The sequence below is a fragment of the Castor canadensis genome, chromosome 5 (assembly GCF_047511655.1).
Source record: "Castor canadensis chromosome 5, mCasCan1.hap1v2, whole genome shotgun sequence".
Classification (NCBI taxonomy): Eukaryota; Metazoa; Chordata; class Mammalia; order Rodentia; family Castoridae; genus Castor; species Castor canadensis.
Window position 1 is genome coordinate 48,010,099 of NC_133390.1, and position 13,325 is coordinate 48,023,423.

The 13,325-nt window shown below is 34.3% G+C and overlaps 1 protein-coding gene across 1 annotated transcript in view; it reads right to left on the bottom strand.

Annotated features, from left to right (window-relative positions):
* Dcbld2 (discoidin, CUB and LCCL domain containing 2) overlaps positions 1–13,325 on the bottom strand; it is a 78,499-nt gene that overhangs the window by 9,902 nt on the left and 55,272 nt on the right. The window contains 6 exon segments of the mRNA XM_020178873.2: positions 1,778–1,903; positions 2,049–2,135; positions 2,994–3,144; positions 8,246–8,370; positions 10,567–10,782; positions 11,898–11,938. Of these exon segments, the coding sequence (XP_020034462.2) occupies positions 1,778–1,903; positions 2,049–2,135; positions 2,994–3,144; positions 8,246–8,370; positions 10,567–10,782; positions 11,898–11,938 (746 nt within the window).

Below are 13,325 nucleotides of genomic sequence, written 5' to 3' on the forward strand. Positions count from 1 at the left end.
AGACTGACCTGTACCACCTTCTTTATTCCATGCAATGACTACATTCAAAAGAGGAAGAGGCTGATGATAGAGAAAAAAGAGAGAGAATAATAATAAAAAAACAACAGGTCTTGAGAAGTTGATGGGTTGGAACCAGGCTGAAGTATGGGTAATATAAGGAATCCCTTTATGAATGCAATGAATGGAAGGTATGGGTAAGTCTGCAGGCTCCTCAGAAAGGGAGTTTCCTTCCTATGGGTTATACTTTCTTTGTGAAGTTAGAAGGTAACTGTGAGTGAGTGAGGGTCTTTTGGTCAAGTGTTTGAAAAATATGGAGTGTTTAAAGTAACCTCATTTGAGAAGAAATAGAAGAACTCACTAGGGAAATCTGAAAGATTGCCAGCACACATCTGACTACGTTATGTTTCTTGCCTGATCTTTTTTTTCTGATGGTACTGAGGATCAAACCTAGGGCTTTGACAGTACTAGGCAAGTGCTCAACCACTGGGCCACATCTCTAGGCTTCTCTAAATTTTTGGGGGACTGGAGGGAACAATCATGTTTAGATGGAAAGAATGACTGAATCAGAGGCTTTAAAATACCTGTATAGCTTCACCACCATCTCAAAAAGGAGCCAGAAGGTTAGAGCATCCTATTTGTTATTCTTTTTAAGTTTACAGGTACTTCACAACTAAAGTTCTGGAATAAGAGACTTAAGGATACTTTTATCTTTGAGATTTGGAGATTCTTTAATCAGATTTTTAAGAAAGCAGTATTTTTAAATGATTGTTCTGTTCTTCTATCCAGGCATGTGGATTGAGATTTTGCCTGCAAAATGGCAGGAAGTCTTTGGGAGATGCTAAGATCTCTTTCCTCTGAAAACTCTTCCTTCCCTCTGGCTTTTCGTTAAGCACAAGAATGAAATTAATCTGTAGAAATACCTCAGAAGACAGGGAAATTGGAGATTTATCTAACTCCAAGCAAATTTTTACAAAACAAGCCTAATTAAAGTTGTATGTAGCACAAGTTATTGTGGATGAATTGCTTTCTCCTTGCTGCACTTTCCTGAAAATGAGTTTGGCTTTTATCTGTCAGCAGTCGTAGTAATCCCACTGTGACACTGATGCCTCTTTTTCTGAATTCAACTGCAATTTTGTTTTTAAACAATTAGCCAAAAGAACTATGTCTTACCTATTTTGTTATCTTATTTATCATTAGCAACAATTGAAAGTAGATTCTAATATATTTGTACGCATGTGAAAAAAGTATAATTGTAAACATGTAAAAAACAAAGACCATAGGGTTTTTTTAAAATGAGTATGTTAATTCAGAGTCTTTTAAAAAAAGTATTAGTTTCTGTCCCACAAATCTGTTTTTGTTTTAGTTCTTTTGCCACCAAGTTCCCTCTCCAGCAAATTAAAACATAATCAGGAGCAAAAAAAGGTTGTTTCCTGCTATGATTTTAATAATTTCTAGAAATACTGAATTTCTAAACCCGAGATCTCAAATGTGTTTAGCTGGAAGAGGGAAAAATAATCGCAAGAGGAAGCCTATAAAACAGTAGCCATGTCTAAATATTTAATTTACAATTCTACATGGTACTAGAGAATAGAATGTAGATCAGTGCAGTTAGTCTTTTCCTGAAGAAGGGAAATTAACCTTTTTTTGGTATGTTTAAAAAATACTGTTGGAAGGAAAGAAACCAAGAGCTTAAGCTGGGTATGTTCCTGAAAACGTTAGTTGCAAACAAAACAAAACCCTACTATAATGACAGGTATTCACTGTTGCATTTTCATACCTTTGGTAACATTTGGAGTCACAGTAGTGTTTTTGATATCAGGAGTGGCAGTTGTTTGCTCTGTCTGTGCAGGAAATTCATTGCTACTTCGAGGTTGTAGTGGTTGAGTAAATTTTGGGGCACGACCTTAAAAACAGTTTTAAAAACTCTTTATTCTGTTACCTATACTAAGTTAAGATAAGGTTCTTTTTATGATGTTTCAAATATGTTTGTGGAAAATTATACCACAAATCCAGAAAATATCAAATTCTCACATTAAAAGTAGACATACCTTTGGCTACTTTGGGAGGAGCTGTGGTGTTTTTCAGGTCATTGCTGTTCCGAGGAGGTGGAGGTTGAGTAAGCTTTGGAGGACGGCCTTGAAAAATGGTTTAGAATAGTTTATATATATTGCTTTTAAAACTCAGATAAAAATAGTAATATTAAAAGCCCTCAACATTTCCCAAACTACTTAATTTTGCAGAGTGATTTTAAATCTCAGAGAGAATATATCAGAGAATAAATAGTATACTCTGCCTTAAATGTACAAATATATTGGATTTTTCACTTTTTAAATAACTAAATCATTTAAAATTAATCTTCTTTCTTAGGAAGGAGAATACTGGGGAGCAAAATGATACTGAAGTCTAAAACTACAATGGTGCCATCACAATTTGCCAAATTATTTATTCAATTCATTTAACAAGTATTTATGGAAAGCCAGCTAAGTCAGGCATGTTCTAATCTTCAGTGCTTATATTACAATACTTGAGACTTAATTAAAAATTTTCAAGACTGAGATTAGATTTGGAAAGCAATCTCAATGCATGATCTCAAGATAATGTTACTTCTTCCACTTGTAATCTTGGAAACCATTCTGATATATAACTTTATTAAATTACATTTTAATTTATTTTTCAAAATCCTTCAAAAAGATACTGGAATACTTAGGTTATTATAAACTACTGTACATGAGAATAGCAAAACTAGTTTAAGTTAATAATCTCTAGTAGCAAGGATTTTGGATGTTTCCAACACAAAGAAATGATATATGACTGAGGTGACCAATGTGCCAATTACCCTGATCTGATTTTTACACATTTTATACACATACTGAAATGTCATTCTGTACCCCACAGTTATTCATGATTACTATGTGTCAGTTAAAAATAAAAATATATTTAAAAAATTAACAATTCAGTGAAAATAACATGTCTAAAACACACTGCCTCTTTACCTTTAGGAATAAATTGACATCCAAGCAGTTCCATTTTCATGGCAATTTTCTGCTGCCATTGGGTAGGGTTCACTCTAATAAAACGCGCAATAATTGGTGGCAAAAAGTTATTACGTGCATCCTGGTGATAATCTTTGTTTCCTTGAAATATCTTTTAAAAAAACAACAAAAAAATTGGTACTTTACATGAAGAGAGGTCAGAGCTAAATTGCTCCACTTAGACTTGTTTCATGCTCTGTTCTGAGCCTTCAATGACATCTGTAAAGTGTGACAATAAGAAGTAACCTCTAAGAAAATAAATTATAATTTAGAAAAATGACTAAAAAGCTCCAAATTTTTCATCAAAAAATCATATACAAGCAAAACACTGAGCATGATAATCATTTTATGATGACTTATGAATTTAAGAAGAGTGCTAATTTAGTAATTTGGGAGAAGGATTTAATTACAGTGAAATAATATATTGTATTAATAACTTATTAACTCTTGTCCTGTAGAATTACCAATTACATAAGTGTACTGATTTTATTTTTAAAGTAAAAAGTGAACTAATCATACAAAGTCTTACAGAAAATACTTTGTGTGTTTAAAAAAAATTTTTTTTCAACAGTCTGAAAATGAACAAAGACTAGCAAATACATAATGGATATATACCACCATCTACTGGATAAACTGCATTATGACAGTTCCCATATTATAATCCCAATTTTCATTACTGTTACTATGTGAACAAAAAAGTAATTTTGAAAGACTGTTCCCATGCCTAATTTAATAATTTAGTTGCTACAAATGTATTATATAAATAATCGTCAGGTAAAAATGTGATTTTAAGTGACTATTTCACTCCCTGAACTATTTCAAGCAAATAATGATAGTATCTTAAACTGGATCAGCTTTTAATTATTTCTAAAATATTTTCACGTAATTAGCTCAGATGCTTTTCATAACAAAATAGTCAAGGGCACAGAAAACTAACTCAGCGTGTAAGTGAATCGCAGAGTAAGTCAGTGACTGGGTAGTGACTTCAATCTGACTCTTCTGACTCAAGTTCTTCCATAAACTAAAAAGTACCCTGCTTGTTCCCTCAGGCCAAATCAACCAGGTCCTTTTAAAAGAGCCACAATGAGTAGATTCTCACCTAAAATCAAAGTAATAAAGGTTTTTATCAGCTAAGATGAGAAGAGCAAATACATGTTTATCTCCCAAGTTATTTTCCAAATATTATGGCTATTTCTTCTTCACTGATACATATTGAATTAGATTGTAAAGTTCTAAAGAAATGTTATCTTTCATTTTTTTAAAAGGTTTGCTTTGAAGTTATAAAACAATCTCACACTTGGCAAGCTTCTCTGTATTCCTTAGGTATTACTCTGAAGTCAAAGGCAATTACTTACAGTTTTATTGTATTAGTGACACATTAACTATAGTGAAACATCATTTTGGACAAAATCTATTGTTAAAGTCTTACTCTGTACTGTCATTTCAATTTTATAAACAACTTAAAAAGAGAAAGACATTATAAACACTGAGTAAAAACATTTGCCTAAGTTAACAAATGAGCATTTATTGAAAATTCCTGTGCACACAGAGGTTTGTAAGGTGTCACTAGGAAAAAAATAGAAATGAAAGTCAAAGTCTCCTTTCTCAAAGAACTTAAATTTTATTGGATATTACCAAACATAAATATGGCATAATATCAGAAAGCAGGTTGTAGGTATACATTAATCTCATTTTCTGAAAATAAAAACAAATTTGCTATCTGCCTGTATGTGTGATGATGCACATGTGCAGGCTTAGGAAAGGTATAAAACGAACACACCAATTAACCAAGAAGAGGGTACTGAGGGGGCAGATGGAAAAATGTAAGTGAAAGAAACGAATGTTGTTTCATGTGAAAGAAACGAATGTTGTTTCATGTAATTCAATGTAAAGATTTCTCCTCTGTCTATGAGCAGTAGTAACACTTATTCTTCAGCCTTAAACATGTGAAAAACTATGTAAAATGGACCACACAATAGTTCTTAGACATTGGACAATAGGCAGCACAGGACAACAGTCACTGAGAAAAGGTAAGGAAATGAGGTGACCTCTGCTCACCAGTACTCTTGGGGAGATTTCCAGGTCACAGTGTAGGAAGAGAGATCCCAAACAGATCCTGGTGAGGAAAGAAAGCTCAAATATCTTGAGGCCAATAAGCATCTAGAATTTGCAGGGAAGAACTGAGGACAGAAGATAGCTGGAGAGGGTCTGACAGAGAAAGCAAGACAGTGACAAACTTCTAGGATCCCTGTGGAATTTTCCTTTAATGCCAGATTCACAAAGACAAAGGTAATATATTTTCTTTCATATGTGAAAGATAGATTCAAAAGATAAACATACACAAATACAAGCCTGATCATATATATACATATATATATATACATGTATCCATATATCCATATATAAATGTTCCCAGCAGTCAGGCTGTTTGAAAAGACTAAGGGGAATAGGGAGAGGAAAAGAGAATGACAGAAAATGAGTAACACTGAAATATGTTGGATAGGATATAAGGAAAGGGTGTAGGAGGTGAATATGGTGGAAATATTATGTACTCATGTATGAAAATGGAAAAATGAGACCTGTTGAAACTATTCCAGGAGATGGGCATATAGGAGAATGATGGAGGGGGTGAATTCAACTATGATATATTGTAAATATGTGTGTAAATCTCACAGTGTATCCCCAGTAAAACAATAATATGATAATAAAAAAAATTTACAAAAAGAGAAATATATCCTACATCAGTGTAGGAAGAAGGCATAAGGAAATGCACTGAAATCTGTTGAGTAACAGGCATAAGAATAATAGAAGAGGTTAGACTAATTAAAGTACAATATATTCACAGGTGAAAGATCATGGCAAAATCTCTTTGAACACTGAACATATACTTAAACAATGAAGGATAGGAATGTCAATAGTACACTCCTGCTGGGGGAGTGTACTATTGGGAGGTGAAGGGAAAATGAAGAGGATAAATGAGGGTAAATATGGTCAATGTTCTTTATATATGTGTATGAAGATAGAACACTGAAACGTGTAAAAATCATTTTAAGTAAGAGGGAGAGGAATAAGGGGATGGTGGGATGAACCTAACTAAGGTACATTGAAAGCATACATGAAAATGTTACAATGGACCCCCTATTTTATATGCTAATAAAAATATTTTAAAAATTAAAAAAATATTCAGCTTCACGTAAATAAATAATCTGGGCCAGGAAAAAATTCACTAGGAGCCAAAGTATCACTAGAACAATTCTCACAGCTACACAGGTTTGGGAACATTTCACAATGCCAACACAAAGAATGGAGAAACCTCACAATACATGGGAAATTGAGTTGAGTACTAGACTAGTTCTGTCTCAGTGATAGGGGACAAATTAGAACTAAAGGTTGCTCAGGTCCTGCCTAACAAAACTTAAATGCAAACCCTGAAAAAAAACAAATTGCTTTTTATTAGCTTACCTGCATCACAGAAGAAAGCTCAAAAATATCTAAGAGAATAATAATGATAATAAAAACAAATACAGCACCAAGCAATGACATAATGAATCAGTATGAACCATATATAAACCAACAGTGGCTCATAATGTCTTCCACTTAATAAAAAATTGCCAGGCATGTAAAATATCAGCCATATATTCAATATAAAAGGACCCAGATATGACATACAGTAGAATTTGCAGATAAGGAGATTAAAAGAAATATTGTATGCTCCATATGTTTCAGAAACAGACAAAGTATGGACATGTAAACTACAGATGTAAAAGAAATTTTAAAAACCCTAAGCTTAAAATCTAGAGGTGAAAAATACAACATTAGAGATAGAAATACACTGGATGTGATCAACAGCAGATACAGTAGAGAAGAATAAATTAGTGAACTTGAAGACAAAGCAACAGAAATTTTCCAAACTAAATTATGAAGAGAAAAAAGATTTAAAAAGCAAAAACAAAGCACCAGTGAATTGTCTGATATCCTCAAGAACCATAATATTCATGAAACTGGAAGTGGGGAGGGAAAATATTTAAAGCAAAATGGCCTATAATTCTCTACATTTGATGTAAACCATAACTTATGAAGAAATATGAAAACTCCTTAAAACCACATCAGAATCAAACTCCTTAAAACAAATGATAAAGAAAATATTAATGCAGCTACAGAAATAAAGACTTATTACACATTTAGGAAGAAAGATAAGATGGATAAAAGAGTTCCCATGAAAACCAATGCAACCCAGAGAACAGAATAGCAACGTATTCAAAGTGTTTAAAGAAAAAGGTCAACCTACAATACTATAGCTAGTGAAATTATCCTTCAAAAATGAAGGAAAAAAGAAGTCTTTTTCAGAAATATAATTCAGTGCTATTGAAAGGTGTTACAATACCAACATGAATAATTCTTAAAATTTAATCAATTTAACTATATTCCACAAATATAATAAATATTTCACAAATAAACAGGGATGTGCCAGGGATAAAGAATTACCAAGTTTGGGGCATTAAATAGAAGATAGGTATGTAGACAGTTCTGCTATTTGCTTCAACAGGTAGAGGGTAACCAAAAATGAAGGAAGTTCATGTGATATCATCAACAGGAAGAGAAGAAAGAAGGCCTTGAATAGCAACAGAAGAGTTTAAATCTATAAAAATAGTAATAGGGAGCCCCAAGACTTTTAGAGAGAGATAAGAAAAATGGTAATTGAAGAAATATTACCAAATCATACATATGATACATAATTAAAAATATCATATAACCAAAACCAAACTCATTGAGAAGGTTCATTGAAAAAATATGCTCACAGTTTCAACTCTACATGGGAGGCACCTATATTCCTTTGGGACAGAAACACCATCATTTAAAGATTCTTTCGGTCATTGACTAGGAGTCTAAGAATGGGGTAAAACACCTGTGTGGAATCCACTTCTGCCTACTCTCCACACTTTATCATCTCTACAGTTCATTCAAGCATCTTCACAATCTTTTGATAACTAAAAATGCAGTGACACAAGTCAGTAAAGTACTTACTACACGATCACCAAAAGGAACCTACAATTTTCTAAACTAACATTACTTAAAACAACCAGAAGAGGGCAGTGTCAGCCAAATTGATATTTCACTTCTACATCTTTATGCAGGAGGGCCTTGGAGAATTCTGGCAAAGTTCCATTAAAAAAAAAAAGAAATTTTTAAAAATGCCTTGGAGATAATTTTACCTTATCCTGTTCCACACCAGGTTCTCTGTAAACAGTCCATTTCTGTCCATCATCACTGTACAGAATTCTATAGGCAGACACATAGTAATTGTGCTCCACCATGGTGGACCCAGTGGTTGTAATACCTGGGGAACGAAGAGTTGCTTTCATTAGTGCACAGGTCTGATTCCCGAAGTTCGCCCAGCGCGGAGCACAAACACCTGTGATGCGCTGTGTAGATGTTTCTGTCCATGGCTCATTTCCATTTCTAAGTGAAGTTTTCATCAAAATAGTTACTAACTTCTTGGCTTTATTCCCTTGCAGAGATAGGAAGAACTTTTCTATTTTGGCAGCTTGTGCTCATATCATTATAAAAGAACTTTTCTATTTTGGCAGCTTGTGCTCATATCATTATAAAAGAACTTTTCTATTTTGGCAGCTTGTGCTCATATCATTATAAAATACATTGCAATTCCTGACTAAGAATTACTTCCTGGGAATAAACAAAAATGATGACTGGTATTATTTTCAGTACCAAAGCAAAATAAATATTTTAACAAAATTACCTAAACCAATCTTGACCAATTATTCTGATCATTTGCTAAGTTCACATAATAATTTTATACTCAGTGTAAGTGGAACATTATTTACAGCACTTAAAATGGACTTTCCCTGAACATAAATTTCTCTGAATAAGAGGTTATTTAGATGTCTCAAGATAATGTTACTGAAGCTCTATTTTAAACAAATTTTATTACAATGAAAAAGAAAACACAGGTTGCTCCAAAGGCACTTGCACACATGTTTACTGCAGCACTATTCACAATAGCCAAGTTATGATAACAGCCAAGATGCCCCACTATCGATGAATGGATTAAGAAAACGTGGTATTTATACACAATGGAATACTACTCAGCCATGAAGAAGAATGAAATCTTATCATTTGCAAGTAAATGGATGGAACTGGAGAATATCATCCTGAGTGAGGTTAGCCAGGCCCAGAAGACCAAAAATCGTATGTTCTCCCTCATATACGGACTTTAGATCAAGGGCAAACACAACAAGGGGATTGGACTTTGATCACATGATGAGGTGAGAGCACAAAGGAGGTATGAGGACAGGCAAGAACCCCCCCAAAAAAACCCGAGATAGCATTTGGAGTCCTCAATGCAAAGGAACTAATGCAGAAACTTTAAAGTGACAGAGGCCAATAAGAGAAGGGAACCAGGAACTAGAGAAAAAGTTAGTTTGAGAACAATTAATTTAGAATGTAACACATATGTACAAGAAAGTAATGTGAGTAAGCTCCCTGTATAGCTATCCTTATCTCAACTAGCAAAAACCCTTGTTCCTTCCTATTATTGCTTATACTCTCTCTTCAACAAAATTAGAGATAAGGGCAAAATAGTTTCTGCCTGGTAGAGGGGGGAAAGGGAGGGAGAAGGAGAGGGTGGGGAAAGGAAGCGGGGAGGGGAAAGGGGAGAGAAATGACCCAAACATTGTATGCACATATGAATAAAAGAAACAAAAAAAAGAAAAGAAAAGCTATTAGGAATTAAGTATGAGCTTTCCTTTCTCATGTTTCATAAAACTATCTCCAGTAATAATGTAAGTAAAGAAAACTTGAAATACAATGGTGAAAGCCCTTTGAACAGTGAATATACATGTAAAAAAATGAAGGCCAGGAATGTCAAACAGTTCCTGTTAAGAATGGGTTCTAGTGGGAAGTGGGGGAGTGAACACAGAGGGCGAAGGAGGGTAATATGGTCAGTGTACTTTGACAAGTATATATGGCTTATATACTTCTATGAAAACTGAACAATGAAACTTGTTGAAATTGTTTTAAGAATGGGAGGAGGAGGGTGAGGAAGAATGATGATAAGATGACTCTAACCAAGTACACTGTAAGTGTATATGGAAATGTCACAATGAAACCCTCCTGTACAACTAATATATGCTATTAAAAATGTCTTTAAAAATACTTGAAACCATCATATTTGCAGTCACTCAATTTTCTATGAAAATCTTAGATGTTACTGGATTTTTAAAATAAAATCAGTATTATCAGTTACTACAGAAAAGTATGTCTCTTAGCTGGGTGTGGTGGTTCATGCCTGCAATATCAGCTACTTAGAAGGTAGAGGCAAGAAAACCATGAGTTTGAGGCCAGCCCCAGCAAAGTTAGCGAGGCCCTATCTAAAAAAACAAAATAAAAACAAAAGGGTTGGGGGCATAGCTTAAGTGGTAGAGCACTGCTTAGCAAGTGTGAGATCCTGGGTTCAATCCTCAGTACTGGAAACAAAAAAAAAAGAAAAGGAAAAACTAAAATTATGTCTCTTAACCTGTTATCTTCTTTTCCTTAGTCAGATCTATTTGTAACCACTGATATTCATCAGTGACAAAAGCAGCCCAAGGAGGTCCAGGTTTTCTTAGCCTGGCCTTTTCAGGTTTCCAGCTGTTCTCCTGCCCTGTGTAGTCAGTCCACTCCAGCACAGAGGATGCTGTTATTTGAGGATCAGCAATCACACCTGATTCCATCCCCAGTGTTCCATAACAACCTGAAACAAAGAAGAAAGTTAAATTGGTTTCCAGATGTAAATTCAAAATCTTTATAACCTGCTTAACTGTAAACTTCCTATTACACAACTAGGCAAGTGCTTCTTGGGCCTACATCTCTGTGTAGAAACTTACAAATGTACAGTTGTCACTTGGAATCTGTGGAGTGTGTCTGGATCCGAGACACACTCCACCCCCAGAGGGTACCAAAATCCACAGATGCTCAAGTTCCTTTACATGAAATAGTGTGGTATTGGCATATAACTACAAATACCTTCCTGTATACTTTAAATTATCTCTAGATTAGCTGTAATGCCTAATACAATATAAATGCTATGTAAATAGCTATTATACTGCATTGCTTTGGGACTAACAACATGAAAAAAAAAAGTCTTCAGTATAGATGCATTTTTTTTTTCTCTCAATCTGCAGATGTGGAAACCATGGGATGGAAGACCAAGTATATTCATTCACTAGCAGAACTGTTAGTTTATGGAAATACATTACTCTCTCTGGAACACCTACCAGTTAGCAGGTGGTTTAGTCATTCATACACTTCCTTCAGGCTTTTGCTAATATGTCACCTTCTCTATAGATGGCCTTCCCTGACCCTAAGTAAATCTTTAGACCAGTTCTGCATTTCCTATTCTTTTCTTGGGAATTTATCCATACATCTTTTTCCAGATTGTAAACAGTACATTATAAACAATAATTTATTCATTCATTTTTATTGTCACTCTTTCACTCTGCGAATGTAAGTTCCAGGAGGACAGGAGTTTATTTTGCTAACTGTTGTATCAGTAGCATAAGAATAGTGCCTGGCAAATAAAAAACAGCACTCAATAAATCATTCGTGTTGAATTCTTCTTTAGACAATTTCAAAAGTCATCTTCTCTAAGGGAAATCTCTTTGCTTATGAGATCATCTCCACATTAATATAGAATTCCAGTTTATTCTAATCATTGCATTATTATATATCTATTTACTCACAGTGGTGTTAGCACAGACAAATGAGAAAGTACAAGACAGCAGTAGGCACAAATGCCTGATAGTCAGTGTTCAAAAACTACTATCTGTTATACAAATTACAATGTTACAAAGTCCACAAAAGGCTTACCACTTGTCTTAAATGTAAAAAGACTTGTAGATAAGTGTCCCCTGAAAGAAAGAAAGGTTTTATTTTATTGTGACATTCATATAGCACATGACTTTCTCATGTTTACCTTAGTGAAACTTTCTCTTTTGATTTGCTCTCCCATTTAAAGAACTAAGATCTTATTGCTAAACATTAGACAACTGATATTGTTCTTAGGAAAAAAGTCTCATTTCTAAACAGAACAACTTTTGACATCAGCATAAACAACTTTCTCTATATGTCTAGCACCTGGTTTCACATGTCACCTTTAATATATACTTATTTTATTTCTTTTTCATGAAATAAATTGACTCATAAACCTTTTCTATGGCAACTGCTTTTAGTCAAAGTACATGAAAAGGTATATTCTCAGAGAATGAGGCTCATGTTTTGTGAGCAAACAGAAAAAGAAATAGCTATTAATGGGAAACTATACTTTTTCTGGGGAGTAGTAGGGGGAGATCACCATGTCTGAGAGTTGAGTTTCCATAAAGAATGCAGCACTACATAAGGATTTCAAAGGAACGGGCAGAATGGGTAAGCTGATGAGCATGTAGGGGTGAGACAGTGAGAAAGAAGTTCACCATGTGGCAGGTCTTAAGACCACATGGCATTTACCAGGGACCTGGAGGAATAAAATCGTCAGTGTCCACTCTTGCCCTTCACACAATGTTTAAATGGTTACAAAAGGGTATAGTATCACCGTATTTTTTAAAGTATTAAAGAGAGAATGCACATAAACAAATACTTCTTTCTAAGGGTAGAACAGGGGAAAGGAATGAAAAAATATATAAAATAGAGCAGAAGAAACCAAAAGAAAGAAAGGGAGATGAGTATGCAAGGGATGGACAAATGACAGCCAAGGAATGGACTCTTATATAGCAAGTAGACAAACAATGGTTTCTGTATGATTAAAAAGCTGTGAATACAAAGAAACAACAAAAAACGTATGAGTCATGCAATCTTTTTTTTTTTTTTTTTCTTTTGATGGGCTATGTAGTCAAAGCTGTCTTTAAACTCTCAATCCCCTGCCTCAGGTTCTCAAGTGCTAGATTACAGGCATGAGTCACCACACCTGACTAATAGGTGGAATTTTACAGAAAGAGGTTGCCCACTACTATTCTGTCTTGTCCTGGGTATGGATCATGCTCTTGTCTTCTAACTGAAATCTAGCCCAGGGCCTCTAAAAAGAATTTGGCTTTAGTTAGGTTTGGTATTGTCTGCAGGATGAAGTATATCTAAAAGGCAAGATTTATACCAAAAGACTGTTAAAACTGCACTCCATTTAACGGTTCAAGTTCTACTGCTTTGATGCCCAGTCTTATGTCTTATAAAACAGCAGAACACTGTAGAGATCATAAAAATGCAATCTTCAATATTTTCTTCAGATGATAGAGAGATTCATAATAA